The sequence below is a fragment of the Myxocyprinus asiaticus genome, chromosome 10 (assembly GCF_019703515.2).
Source record: "Myxocyprinus asiaticus isolate MX2 ecotype Aquarium Trade chromosome 10, UBuf_Myxa_2, whole genome shotgun sequence".
NCBI lineage: Eukaryota > Metazoa > Chordata > Actinopteri > Cypriniformes > Catostomidae > Myxocyprinus > Myxocyprinus asiaticus.
Genome location: NC_059353.1, coordinates 1,158,832 through 1,173,488, shown reverse-complemented (window position 1 = coordinate 1,173,488; position 14,657 = coordinate 1,158,832). Strand labels below are relative to the sequence as shown.

Here is a 14,657-nt window from a genome sequence, read left to right as displayed (position 1 = left end):
AGATGGTAGGGAAAATGTAGTATTTACGGTCCGAGGGAATGATTAATTATGTTAATAATTTTTGTATAATTAATCGCACTGAAATAATGCATTATATTGTCAGCCCTGTTTAAAAACAAGAAAAAAAAAATTACGCTTGCTTTGGTTTGGTAACCCAAAGCATTACATTTTAACAGTAACGACACAAATGAGCAGGGTAAGAACTTATTTAACTTACTAATCTCCTTAAATGAAATCCTACACAAATGCACATAAGCTGTCTACAATAACATGATAAATGCGATTTACAACACCAATTCCGAAAACGTTGGGACAGTATGAAAAATGCTAATAAAAAACAAAAGTAGTGATTTGTAAATTATATTCACCCTTTGCTATATTGAAAGTACTACAGCTAAAATTATATGATGTTTTACCTTGTGAATTGCATTGTTTTTTAAAAATGTACAGTATCAGATGATTGCAACACACTCCAATTTAAGACTAATAACAATTTGACAAGTTGAAATAACAAGGCAATGTGAAACAGGAGATGTTAAACAGGCAAGGCAATCGTGTCATAGTATATCATAAGCCTCCAAAAACAGCCTAGTCCTTCAAGAGCAAGGATCATTCAAGACTTGTCAATTTGCCAACAGATGCTTCAGCAAATAATCCAGCATTTTGAGAACAATGTTCCCCAAAGACAAAATGGAAAGATTTTGGGCATTTCACCCTCTACAAAGCACAATATATTTAAAAGATTCAAGGAATCTGGTCAAATCTCGGTGCGTAAAGGGTAAGACGAACACCACTTCTGAATGTGTGTGATCTCTGATCCCTCAGAAGTCACTGTCTTAAAAAACATCATTCATCTGTAATGGATTTCATGAACATGAACATGGGCTTGGGATTACTTTAGTAAAACATTGTTAGTTAACACCACTCGCCACTGTTATATTCACAGCTGTCATATTCTCCGAGCCAAAGAGGAAAAGGACCATCCAAGCTCTTATCAACGTCAGGTCCAAAAGCCAGTGTCTGTATAGGCCAGGGGTGTGTCAGTGCCCATGGCATGGGTAACTCGCACTTCTGTGAGGGCACCATGAATGAAGACAGATATGTACAAATTTTGAAGCAACATATACTCCCATCCAGCACCGGCATTTTCAGCAACTTCAAACCACATACTGCCCGGATTTCAAGTGCTTGACTGTGTAAGCATAGAGTGCGGGTGCTAGACTGGCCTGCCTGCAGTTTTGACCTGTATCCAATTGAGAATGTATGGCGCATTATGAAGCACACCATATATGACCCCATACAATAATGCAGCTGAAGACCTGCATAATAGATGAATGGGGGAAAATTCCACTTTCTAAACTTAACAAACTTGTGTCTTCAGTGTTATCAGAAGAAATAGTGATGTTTCACAGTGGTAAACAATCGACTGTCCCAACTTTTTTGGAGCGTGTTGCAATCAACTTATTTGAAATTACTTTTATTGCTTTCAATATAGCAAAGTGTGAATATAATTTACAAATCACTCCTTTTTGTTTTTATTAGCATTTTTCATACTGTCCCAACTTTTTTGGAATTGGGGTTGTATATGCTGATGGCATTATTAATTGTATTGAGCTTATTTAGCTGAACCGCAAAGAAAACAAGGCCAAAAAAACAATATGCATTGTGATTTAAACACTAAAACCCCTGTCATGTGATACCTTTGTTATCTGCGGCGATGAACCCAAGAATATTCTCGTGTCGTAACATGATGGTCTGATATATCTCTGCCTCACGGAACCAGGAGCGTTCGTCTCGTGAGGAGAAGATCTTCACAGCGACGTCCTCCCCCCTCCATTTGCCTCTCCACACCTCCCCGAAGCGGCCCTTCCCGATGCTCTCCTGCAGCACGATAGTCCGAGCAATTGTTCTCTGGACCAACAGAGGCAATCCTGAGAAAATACCACATCATACTATCAGCTACAGGAACAACAGCAGAAATGTCCCACACTTACTCACCCTCATGTTGTTCCAAACCCACGTTTTAGAAAAAGCATCAAAAAATGCCAATAAAGTCCCCATTCACTTTTATTGTATGGAGAAGAGCAGCCTGGCATGCTAAACATCTCCTTTTGTGTCCTGAAAATAAAAAGAAAAAAGAATGGGGTATGGGTTTGGAACAAAATGTGGGCGATTAAATGATGACAGAATTGTAATTTTTTGTGTGAACTATCGCTTTAAAATGTGGCTCCAGTGCTAAAGATATTAATATTATTAACATGATTTCGTCCCTTGAGGAGTTTGTTATTTCAGAATAACATATTGATAGTAGGGAAACACTTAACATCAGGGTTACGAGATTACATTTTTCTTAAGGCTACTAGAGTAAGATCTACCATGCACGATTTAAATATACTGTACATTGTTGGCAGTGTTGTCATGAAACCAACATGTTAGTAGTCCGAACCATTACCAGTAAAATTTGATGATTCTCCATACCAAAACTAATACTAATTTGTTAATTAGGTAAACATTGTTTCAAGTTTTCAAGTAATTATTCAAGACAAAGAAAACAGTCAGTAATAAAATAAGAAAAATAAACAAATTAAGAAAACCATGCTTAAAGTTTCTAACAGTAGTATCAAATATTCAAGTAAATGTTTAGAAATGGAAAAAACGTAGGCCAAATGAAATTTTACTTAAAGGGATAGCTCACCCAGTTATGAAAACTATCTCATCATTTACTCACCCTCACACCATTCTAGATGTTTTTGACTTCCTTTCTTCAGCAGAACATAAATAAAGAATTTTAGAAGAATATTTCAGCTTTGTAGGTATATACAATGCAAGTGAATGGTGACCGAAACTTTGAAGGTTCAAAAGCACATAAATGCAGCATAAAAGTAACCCATACGACTCCAGTGGTTAAATACATATCTTCAGAAGGGATATGATAGGTGTGGGTAAGAAACAGATCAATATTTAAATCCTTTTAACCATAAATTCTCCTCCCTCCCCAATAGGGGGTGATATGCATGAAGAATGTGAATCGCCAAAAACAAAGAAGAAGAATGTGAAAGTGGAGATTGATAGGATTCAGAGTTTCTGAAACATATGATGGCAGTGAAAGAGTTTATATTTATATTCATGAGGAAAGCAGTACCTGATTGAACGATTCAGTAATATTTATCAGGAAAGCACTAACTGATTGGTCAGAGAAATTATAACCCAACCCGAACTCTACTCCTAAACCTAACCGTAACCAATCAGCTAGAGCTTTCCTCATAAATATAACTACGTCTTCCTCTGCCATCCTGCCTTTTGGAAATCCATGCGCCTGGGAGCCGAAATGAAGAAATAAAAAGTAATCTTTAACATTCTCATTGTTTGTGTAGTTTTTCTCTCTACTGCCTGTTGTCTTGCAATTGACATAATGAGCACCCCTGCTTAATATTAATGTTCCCTTTGTTAAATGTTTATATAAAGGGTTCATTAATGACATATAAGTCATTTACAAATGCATTATAAATCATTTATATGCAATTATAACAACATGAATAAAAATGCAGACTTTCATGCAATAATTGCCAAATAGTATTTTAACTTACATGTTATAAATGCTTTATACATACACTTATTTGTGCCCTAATTCATGATTTTATGTCACAATGCAGCAAAAAAATTATATTATAGTGAGATTAAAAGAAAGGATTAGGTGATTTTTCTACAATCCGCTTTGTGTTTATATTAGATACTGTAATGTGTTGACTCACTTGTGTTGTCACTTTCCTTGTCACGTTGATATCAAAAGAATGGTTTTATGTAGTCCTATACCTAAAGTCTTCTGGAAAAACACTTTACAGCTCTTCATGATCATTCACAGCATACAGTATATCATATAATAAAGCCTGATCACCATTAAACCATACTGAACTTCATGTACATGGTTTCAAATGTTGGTAACACCTTAATTAATGCTTCACATGTGTCCACTTTACATTAAGATAAAGAATAATAGGTTTCTAATGTTGAATAAGTGTTATTAAGCATTTAAATACATGTTATGTATATATATATATATATATATATATATATATATATATATATATATATATATATATATATATATATATATATTAAACTTCACACGGTTTTGTCACATGACAACAAAATCTAGATGGCACACCACATGACTTTGATTTGGTGGAAAAAAGTTTTTAAAATATAATCATATTTTAAAACAAAATTGTTTCACTGCTTATTTTTTAGAAATATGAATAAAAGATTATTCTGCACTACTCATGCCAACATTATTTTATTTTTTTTAATTTCCACTTTAAATGAGAGTAATTTTTTTACTGTCTGCGTACAGTTACACCACAATTTTTTTTTTATTTTAAGCCCCAGAAAAAAACTTTAATCACAGAAGATGTTTATTCAATTAAATGTTTTGTGTGACTTGCATTTTTAATGTATTTTTAAATTATTTTATTGATGGACCAAAAAAAAAAAAAAAAAAAAAAAATGCATGTCACATCAGTGAGCCAGGAATTGCATGAAAGTCACCCTTTTTATGTATGTTTTTTTAAACCACATATTAATGATTTATAATGCATTTGTAAATTACTTATTAGTTATTAATGAACCATTTATAGACCCTTAACAAAGGGAAAAATAATGTAAAGTGTTACCAAAATAATCTATTGATGACGATAATAACACTAATAACATAATAACGTGTGATAACTAACATGTTGTATGCTCATATTGTGGTTGTGATGAACAGAGTCGCTGCTCACCTGATCCAGAACCAGAGGTGCTCATGTCATAGATGAGTTCTTTCAGGCATTTTTCCACTGACACTAGAGTCTGGTCATCCAGCACTTCTTCTGGATCTTGTTTGTGAGCTTTAATGTGTGTGCAGCGCAGGTTCTGAACCACACACACTCCCAGAACCACACATACACACAACAGGCACAACGGCACTAGAATTACTGCTGCCAACTCCAGCTGAGTCCAACCAGAGCCCTCAGACAGCCGCCCTACAAACACACACACAAATAATATGATGTTCAGACATTATTCATGTAAAACAAACACATGACATGGTGTGTCTCAATCAGCTCCCCAGCTTCCTTTATCATGAATCAGTATATCATGAACACAAATTCAGGGTGCCATGAATGGCAAGAGTGTTCATCTACTTAATATTGGGACACTTATGACTCAATCAGCACAGCTGGTATTCATCAACAACATCGCTGTATTAATGACATTGTCATGTGTTTTCGTGGTAGATATTCAAATCTATAGTTTTACTATAAAATAAATGACATAAATAAAGAAATAAAAACAGTAAGTAGTGTATTTTTAACCTTCTTCTAACAACTCTTATATTTACAAGATTGTTTCCCTTTCATGAACATTATTGATGGAAGATATTACAAACAACATCTCTTTTAAAGAGAAAGTAAGGCTTTGACTTCATAGTTTTACACTTGTGCTCATCTTCTAACAACTTGAAAGACTTCAGAAGACATGACAACGTTTCTGGTAAGGGAGCGTAGTTAGCAACGATGCGACCTGGTGTTTATGGTGCATTCTGAGAATGTTTAGGGAGCGAACGTTTCAGTGGAACTATTTTGTGATTGAGACAGCCCTAGAAAATGGTCGCCTTACTGATCAGAGCCCTGACTACTGAACTTGAGTGCTGATTGAGATACACTCAAGATCTTCATGGAAGTTTCTTAAAAAAAACTTAATTTGCTGTATTCTACTCTATTGAAACAGGAAGTTTGCATGGGACATATCGAAAGGCTTGTCCCACATTTTTTAAATAGCCAATAGGCATCAGTTTGCATCACAGACATGAATATGATTTGTTACTTGCTATTGCTAGTCGGTGACAGGTGGTATTAGGCAAGGCAAGTTTATTTATATAGCACATTTCATACACAATGGCAATTCAAAGTGCTTTACATAAAATGATTAATATATATATATATATATATATATATATATATATATATATATATATATATATATATATATATATCACTGGCAGCCAAAGGTTTGGAAAAATTTACAGATTTTGCTGTTTCGGAATGAAATTGGTACTTTAATTCACCAAAATGGCATTGAACTGATCACAAAGTATAGTCAGGACATTACTGATGTAAAAAACAGCACCATCACTATTTGAAAAAAGTCATTTTTGATCAAATCTAGACAGACCACATTTCAAGCAGCCATCACTCCAACACCTTATCCTTGAGTAATCATGCTAAATTGCTAATTTGGTACTAGAAAATCACTTACCATTATATCAAACGCTGTTGAAAGCTATTTGGTTCATTAAATGAAGCTTAACATTGTCTTTGTGTTGCCACAATATGCAATAGACTGGCATGTCGTAAGGTCAATATTAGATCAAAAATGGCAAAAAAAGAAACAGCTTTCTCCAGAAACTCGTCAGTCAGTCATTGTTTTGAAGAATGAAGGCTATACAATGCTTGAAATTGCCAAAAAACTGAAGATTTCATACAAAGGTGTACACTACAGTCTTCAAAGACAAAGGACAACTGGCTCTAACAAGGACAGAAAGAGATGTGGATGGCTAGATGTACAACTAAACAAGTGGATAAGTACATCAGAGTCTCTAGTTTGAGAAATAGATGCCTCACATGTCCTCAGCTGACAGCTTCATTGAATTCTACCCGCTCAACACCAGTTTCATGTACAACAGTAAAGAGAAGACTCAGGGGTGCAGGGCATTATGGGAAGAATTGCAAATAAAAGCCACTTTTGAAACAGAAAAACAAAAAGAAAAGGTTAGAGTGGGCAAAGAAACACAGACATTGGACAACAGATAATTGGAAAAGAGTGTTATGGATCTTAACCCCATTGAGCTTTTGTGTGTCACTGTAAGGTGCGTGAGAAGTGCCCGACAAGACAGCCACATCTATGGCAAGTGCTACAGGAAGCGTGGGGTGAAATGTCACCTGAGTATCTGGACAAACTGACAGCTAGAATGCCAAGGATCTGATTTTTTTTTTTAAATTGTAATAGTAATTTTTCATGTTGTAAATGTCATGATCATATATAAGAACAAGAAATAAGAATAAAAAGGTAATAAGAAAATTATTAAAATGAATAAAAAAAGAAAAGGAATACAGAAATAAAATGATGCAGTGCAATCAGTAAGTGCAGCACAGTGCTCAGTCAGTAAATGCACAGCTGAACGGATGTGTTTTCAGTCTGGACATGTATGTGGCTACTGTTGGAGCACACCTGACCTCTTCTGGAAGCTGGTTCCAGTTGCGGGTGGCATAATAGCTAAACGCAATCTCACCTTGTTTTGAACTGACTCGATACTAATGATCTGAGAGGTCTGTTGTGTTTGTATTCAACAAGCATATCTGCAATTCATTTAGATCCTACGCCATTGAGTGATTTATAAACGAGTAACAGTGCTTTAAAATCAATTATAAATGTAACTGGAAGCCAGTATAAAGGCATGAGAACTGGAATAATATACTCAGATTTTTTGGTTCAGGTGAGAATCCTGGCAGCAGCATTCTGAATGAGCTGCAGGTGTCTAATGGTCTTTTTGGGAAGGCCAGTGAGGAGTCCATTGCAGTAATCCACCCTACTGGTGATGAACATGTTTCTCTAAGTCTTGACTGCATACAAAACATCTAATTCTCACTCTATTTTTAGACTGTGACTACTGAAACTAAGGTCTGGCTCTAAAATGACACCAAGATTCCTTACTTGATTTTTTTCTTTAGATCTTTGGAGTCAAGGTATGTGTTCACCTTGGGAATTTTGCCTTTGTTGCCAAATACAGTGACCTCTGTCTTGTCGTTGTTTAACTGTAGGAAGTTTTGGCACATCCAACTGTTAATTTGATCAATGCACTGGCACAGAGAGCCTATGGGGCTGTAGTCATTAGGCGATAGGGCAAGGTAAATCTTGGTGTCGTCTGCATAGCTATGGTATGCAGTTTTGTTCATTTTTCATAATTTGGCCTAGTGGGAGCATATATACTGTAGGTTGAACAGTAGTGGTTCAAGAATTGAGCCTTGTGGGACTCCACATGTCATGGATGTCCACTCAGATTCATAGTCCCCTATGTTTACATTGTAACCCCTCCCTTCTAGATATGACCTGAACCATCGAAGGACCGTCCCAGAGAGCCCTACCCAGTTTTCCAGTTTGTCTTGGAGAATGCTGTGGTCAACAGTGTCAAAGGCAGCACATTTATCTAGAAATATCAGCACTGATATTTTGCCTGAATCAGTATTTAGTCGAAAATCATTAAGTATGTTTATGAGTGCCGTCTCTGTGCTGTGATGCGGTCGGAAACCAGACTAATAGCCCAATCGCTCTCTCTCTCTCTCTCTCTCTCTCACACACACACACACACACACACACACACACACACACAAACACAGACACATGTGCGCACACACACATCCTTTTTTCTCCAATAACTTGTTAAAAACAGCCAAAGACATCGTTACTAGTTCTAAAGTTTTGTTTTTGAATTAGTAACACAGGCTTGGGTGCATATTTTGAACTAGCAATGGCAGATCCTGATCTGCTGCGTAAGAAAGTAGTTCCATGCACAAGTGCGGTTTTGTCCTTAATATACTTGTTCATTGAAATGTTATATAAAAGCAATATCACACTCGCAATCATGCTGTATGGCCATAAATCAGCATGGCTGTGATTACCTGTGGCACTCGTGCCTCGTGCCTGTGGCCAAATCACAGCTGTGCTGATGTAGGGCCATACAGCACTCTTGCTCATGTGATATTGCTTTAGTATGACAATTCGCCATGTAACTTATCCCACAAAATGTGTTCTACAGACATGAATGATGCCTCAAACCATGCAGCCCCAGGCCACATATAGAGACCAGAATATCATGAGACTCTTTTAACTTGGGCCCATAAGCAAACACTCAGAACACCCTGGCAGCGTAGCAGAAAGTTTTGTATGTGCAAACGCCACAAAAATCTAGTTTAAATTGCTCTTAACATTTACAGAAAGAATTATGTATTAGCTCGAAGATCTGAATTCGTGAATTCTTAAGTGCACTTTGTACCATAAGCAGCTGCAGCTTGAATCTAGTTTTTGAAAAAGTCAGTTCTGGTACATCCTTTGCCCAGTGGGAGCTAAGCTGACAACATCTGTACAGGGTCACCAGTGACAACAGCCAGAGTTGAGGATTTCAAAACGCATTTTCCCTTTTGCCTCCCTTGTCTGCTACAACAGACAGTAAGTGCGCTTGGGACACCAGAGGGCGATTAGCCAATGCGGGACCCTTTATAAAGTACAGTATGTGTAGAGATAAGTGGTCAGCACATATTACTGAGGGGTGTGTTTGATAGATGTGTTCAGCTGCCTGCAGCTCAACATACATGAGACTGCTTGAAAAATAAAGACAAACTATTAAGAATTTAGGGATTGGTAATAAGTGGTGTTTGCTAAGGCAAAGGAAGACTCATGATTATACTAAGGAATAGGGATTTCAACTCATACAAAAATATAATTGTTGTTTATACTGCTATAAATGTACAATGACCAGCTATAAAAAGGAAATAAAGCTAGTGAATGTCTGCTACTCTTTCCTGTAAAATTACCTGGTTTGAAAGGAAAAGTTTTGGAGATAAGAGTCAAGTCAGATAATGCACGGTCTGGCTGCCTTTTTTTTTTTATTTTTTTTTTTTTTATTATTAAACATTCATTCTTATCAACAGAATTTCAGTCTCCTACACGCTGATTATTTCAAAGGCTTTCAGGTCTCATGCAGGCCCTTCCTGCTACATGACGGGTTGCAGTAACCGTAACATAAATTACAGTGTTATGCGCTGTGATGTTACACTCACATGCTGTGTGATCATGTTCACAACTGAGCCTTCAGTTTCATAACACTTGACCTACAGCCTAATAAACTCCAGCACATTTTCACAACAATAAGACAGGCTATCAGCCAAGACTGACAGAACTGGAATACAGATAGAGTAGACCAAGGCTAGTTGTCACACTTTTAACTACAGTGAATATTTAGGTCAATTTTTGAAAGCCATGAGTTTAGACCTATTCTTAATTACAAAAAAGCTATTGAACATTTCCAGTGTTATTGGAAAATAACACAATACAATATAGTAGATTATAACAAAATTATGAATAATAATTACAACATATATCATAAATAAATAAACAAAATAACAACATATAAACCACATGGGACAACTTGCCCCAACTGGACAATTCCCTTGTACCCTTGTGACAACCTCCCTGTGTGACATTCCATATATGTATATAGAAAATAACATTTCAGCCAATATCTTAATTTGATTACAAGAAACGCATTCTTTAATTTCATGACTCTAAATTTGGCTTAGTCAAAAATGGTTAAAAGCCAAAAGAAATGTGTACATGATTGTACAGAGAATTGTTGGAATTTTCTTATATGTTTCTAACATAAAACTAAAACTAGATCCTTTAAAACACATAATTCTCAATCTAACAACTATTAAAGTAATTTAATACTATTAAATGAATCAAAACTATTAAGTACATCAAATTTAATTTAAATATTTTAAAACTTCTATATCTCCCTCTGTGATTTCCTTTAATTGTCCAATTGCAAGACATTATTATTATTATTATGTCCTGTTAATTCAAAATGTGGGTGCAAAAAATGCCCTCATTATGAATTCCATTGTTTTTATTTGTAACATCTTATATAGTTCTTAATATTCTATTACAGTCCTTGTTATATGTCCATCCATTTTCTATAGTTCTTATCCTCTATATGGTCACAGGTAGTGCTGGAGCCTCAGGACAAACACACACAGATGGGCAATTTTGAGTACCAAATTCACTTAACCTGCATGTCTTTGGACTGTGGGGGAAACTGGAGCACCTGGAGGCTTATTGTACATATTATATCATAAAATAGGAGTTGGTGTTGATATAATTCTTAGAATAAGAAGTAATAAATTCTCAATCTTGAGATTTCACATTAATTATTTGACTTAATTGACGTATTTGACAAACGGATGAGACACACACATATATATATATATATATATATAAGCTGGATCTCGACTTCGGGCACATTAAATGGAACAGTCAAAGCAATCTTTTACTCTCAATACACAGTTAAAGGATCTCGCTGCTAAACTTCATCACCACAATAACAAAACCCAAACTCCAAACCTAAATCATATTCAATAATGTTGAACTTTTTTCAATAAATAACGAGAATCAGTAAGACCGTAACAACATATCAAATATGGGAAGTGGGGATAGTCCAAATGTAATAGTTTGGCAATTGTTTTTGTCTATGGCCGTCTATGGCGTTTACGACCCTGGTACTTTGGGTCTGAGTTGGGAAAATAAGATCTCTTCAAAGTTCAGCAATAGCCCTTTTCAAATTAAATGTTAAATTGTAAGAATGCTTTTTTTCTGAAATGGCCAGGCACAGAGGGCAGTGTTTCCTGAGAATGGGTCAGTAATCTATCTTCTCCTGGATCTGTGTGCTAGACAAACAGCTGCTCAGAGCTTATCAAACGTCCTGCTAGAAAACACGTACAGTATTAATAACCCTCTGCTGCTCGCTGGTAACCTAGTCAGCCCTGTTACAACAAACGTCTGGTAGAAGAGGATCAAGGCTTCTCTCGTACACACACATACACACACAGGGAAATCCTGTTTTAAAGACCTCTGTGGTTTCCATTCACTGAGCTAAGATATTCAGCACACAAGAGCCTTCCAGTCAAAAACAAAACAAACACTTCCACACACTGTTACAATTGCTTGGAGGAAATCGCATGGTTACAACCAGTAATATTTGCTCTTTTTTTATTCTGATCTACTTTTGCTGTCTTAGCATAGAATTATTTAATATTTCCACTCAGTCATGAGACCCTAAATGAGGACATGCATAGGGGTGTAAAGTAATTGAGTAAAAATACTTTTTTGGGGGTTGTACTTTACTCAAGTGCAATTTAAATGGAATACAAGTACTTTTACTTAATTATATTTACAAACAAAAAAATAGTACTTTTTACTCCTTACCCAAGTAACTTGAAAAGTACTCTTTACATTTTTGCAGATAATTTTCTTTTGTCTTACTGGACTGAAGCCGCCTTTTTACTGTATCCAAAAAAATGACAGATGACAGACCAGAGGTCAGTCATTTTAAATGGAGTGTCGTACGGTAGCTGTGTGGAGTTCTGACCATCTGCAGAGGCAGTTTTTCAGATCTGATTTGAGCTTCGGATACGTTGAAATATTTGTGCGACTAGATCGTATGTGACCACCCAACTGAATGTGATGTATTCATTCAAAACTCTGAGCACGAAGTGAGAAACACTGAAGGTTTCTAAACGCCTGCTACTTTTACAGATTGGACAGTTACGAAGTAAAAAATAATCCTTCGTGTTGCAAATACAGTGTGTATACTGTATATAATCCTTTTGTTTTATATATATATATATATATATATATATATATATATATATATATATATATACAGTGGTGTGAAAAAGTGTTTGCCCCCTTCCTGATTTCTTATTTTTTTTTGCATGTTTGTCACACTTAAATGTTTCAGATCATCAAACAACTTTAAATATTAGTCAAAGATAACACAAGTAAACACAAAATGCAGATCTTAAATGAAGGTTGTTATTATTAAGGGAAAACAAAATCCAAACCTACATGGCCCTGTGTGAAAAAGTGTTTGCCCCACCTGTTAAAACATAACTTAACTGTGGTTTATCACACCTGAGTTCAATTTCTCTAGCCACACCCAGGCCTGATTACTGCCACACCTGTTCTCAATCAAGAAATCACTTAAATAGGACCTGCCTGACAAAGTGAAGTAGACCAAAAGATCTTCAAAAGCTAGACATCATGCCGAGATCCAAAGAAATTCAGGAACAAATGAGAAAGAAAGTAATTGAGATCTATCAGTCTGGAAAAGGTTATAAAGCCATTTCTAAAGCTTTGGGACTCCAGAGAACCACAGTGAGAGCCATTATCCACAAATGGCGAAAACATGGAACAGTGGTGAACCTTCCCAGGAGTGGCTGGCCGACCAAAATTACCCCAAGAGCGCAGCGACGACTCATCCAAGAGGTCACAAAAGACCCCACAACAACATCCAAAGAACTGCAGGCCTCACTTGCCTCAGTTAAGGTCAGTGTTCATGACTCCACCATAAGAAAGAGACTGGGCAAAAATGGCCTGCATGGCAGAGTTCCAAGACAAAAACCACTGCTGAGCAAAAAGAACATTAAGGCTCGTCTCATTTTTGCCAGAAAACATCTTGATGATCCCCAAGACTTTTGGGAAAATACTCTGTGGACTGACGAGACAAAAGTTAAACTTTTTGGAAGGTGTGTGTCCCATTACATCTGGCGTAAAAGTAACACCGCATTTCAGAAAAAGATCATCATACCAACAGTAATATATGGTGGTGGTAGTGTGATGGTCTGGGGCTGTTTTGCTGCTTCAGGACCTGGAAGACTTGCTGTGATAAATGGAACCATGAATTCTGCTGTCTACCAAAAAATCCTGAAGGAGAATGTCCGGCCATCTGTTCGTGACCTCAAGCTGAAGCGAACTTGGGTTCTGCAGCAGGACAATGATCCAAAACACACCAGCAAGTCCACCTCTGAATGGCTGAAGAAAAACAAAATGAAGACTTTGGAGTGGCCTAGTCAAAGTCCTGACCTGAATCCTATTGAGATGCTGTGGCATGACCTTAAAAAGGCAGTTCATGCTCAAAAACCCTCCAATGTGGCTGAATTACAACAATTCTGCAAAGATGAGTGGGCCAAAATTCCTCCACAGCGCTGTAAAAGACTCATTGCAAGTTATCGCAAACGCTTGATTGCAGTTGTTGCTGCTAAGGGTGGCCCAACCAGTTATTAGGTTTAGGGGGCAAACACTTTTTCACACAGGGCCATGTAGGTTTGGATTTTGTTTTCCCTTAATAATAACAACCTTCATTTAAAAACTGTATTTTGTGTTTACTTGTGTTATCTTTGACTAATATTTAAAGTTGTTTGATGATCTGAAACATTTAAGTGTGACAAACATGCAAAAAAAAATAAGAAATCAGGAAGGGGGCAAACACTTTTTCACACCACTGTATATAAAACAAAATGATTTTATGATTAAATGTGTTCATGTCATTTATTTATACACTTGCCTTCATATTTAAGTCATATCTATGAATTTTTAATCCCTATTTGCTGAATTGTTATTTTTGAAATTGTTGTTAGGCAACTATTATTTATAATATAATTATAAAAACCAGCAATGAAAATGATGATAATAATGATAATAAAAATAATGGAATATGAGTGAATGTTAATTATGAATTTAATTGAATTCATCCATCTGCTCAACACCCAGGTTTGGTAGCAAACCTCAAAAAACAATTCACAAAACCAACAACATCATTGACTTTCTTCAAAGCTTATTTTTATGTGTTTATTTTTTTCTCTAACATTGCTGTTCGTGAATGCCTTCTACCATTCAATGAACACTGCGTGACTGTGGCAACATTTTTGCAAAATAAAATTCATTTCACGTCTCAGGGCAGTTCTGAAGAGAAATGTCCACTGTGTGGCACTAAAAAAGAGTGAAAT

General features: G+C 36.1%; 1 protein-coding gene across 2 annotated transcripts in view; it reads right to left on the bottom strand.

Annotated features, from left to right (window-relative positions):
• Window positions 1-14,657, bottom strand: part of LOC127446843 (activin receptor type-1C-like) — a 90,957-nt gene that overhangs the window by 63,418 nt on the left and 12,882 nt on the right. For both annotated transcript variants that reach the window (XM_051708131.1, XM_051708130.1), the window contains exons 3-4: window positions 4,779-5,021; window positions 1,701-1,931 (exon numbers count right to left, since the gene is read on the bottom strand). In XM_051708131.1, the coding sequence (XP_051564091.1) occupies window positions 1,701-1,931; window positions 4,779-5,021 (474 nt within the window). The remainder of the gene's footprint in view (window positions 1-1,700; window positions 1,932-4,778; window positions 5,022-14,657) is intronic.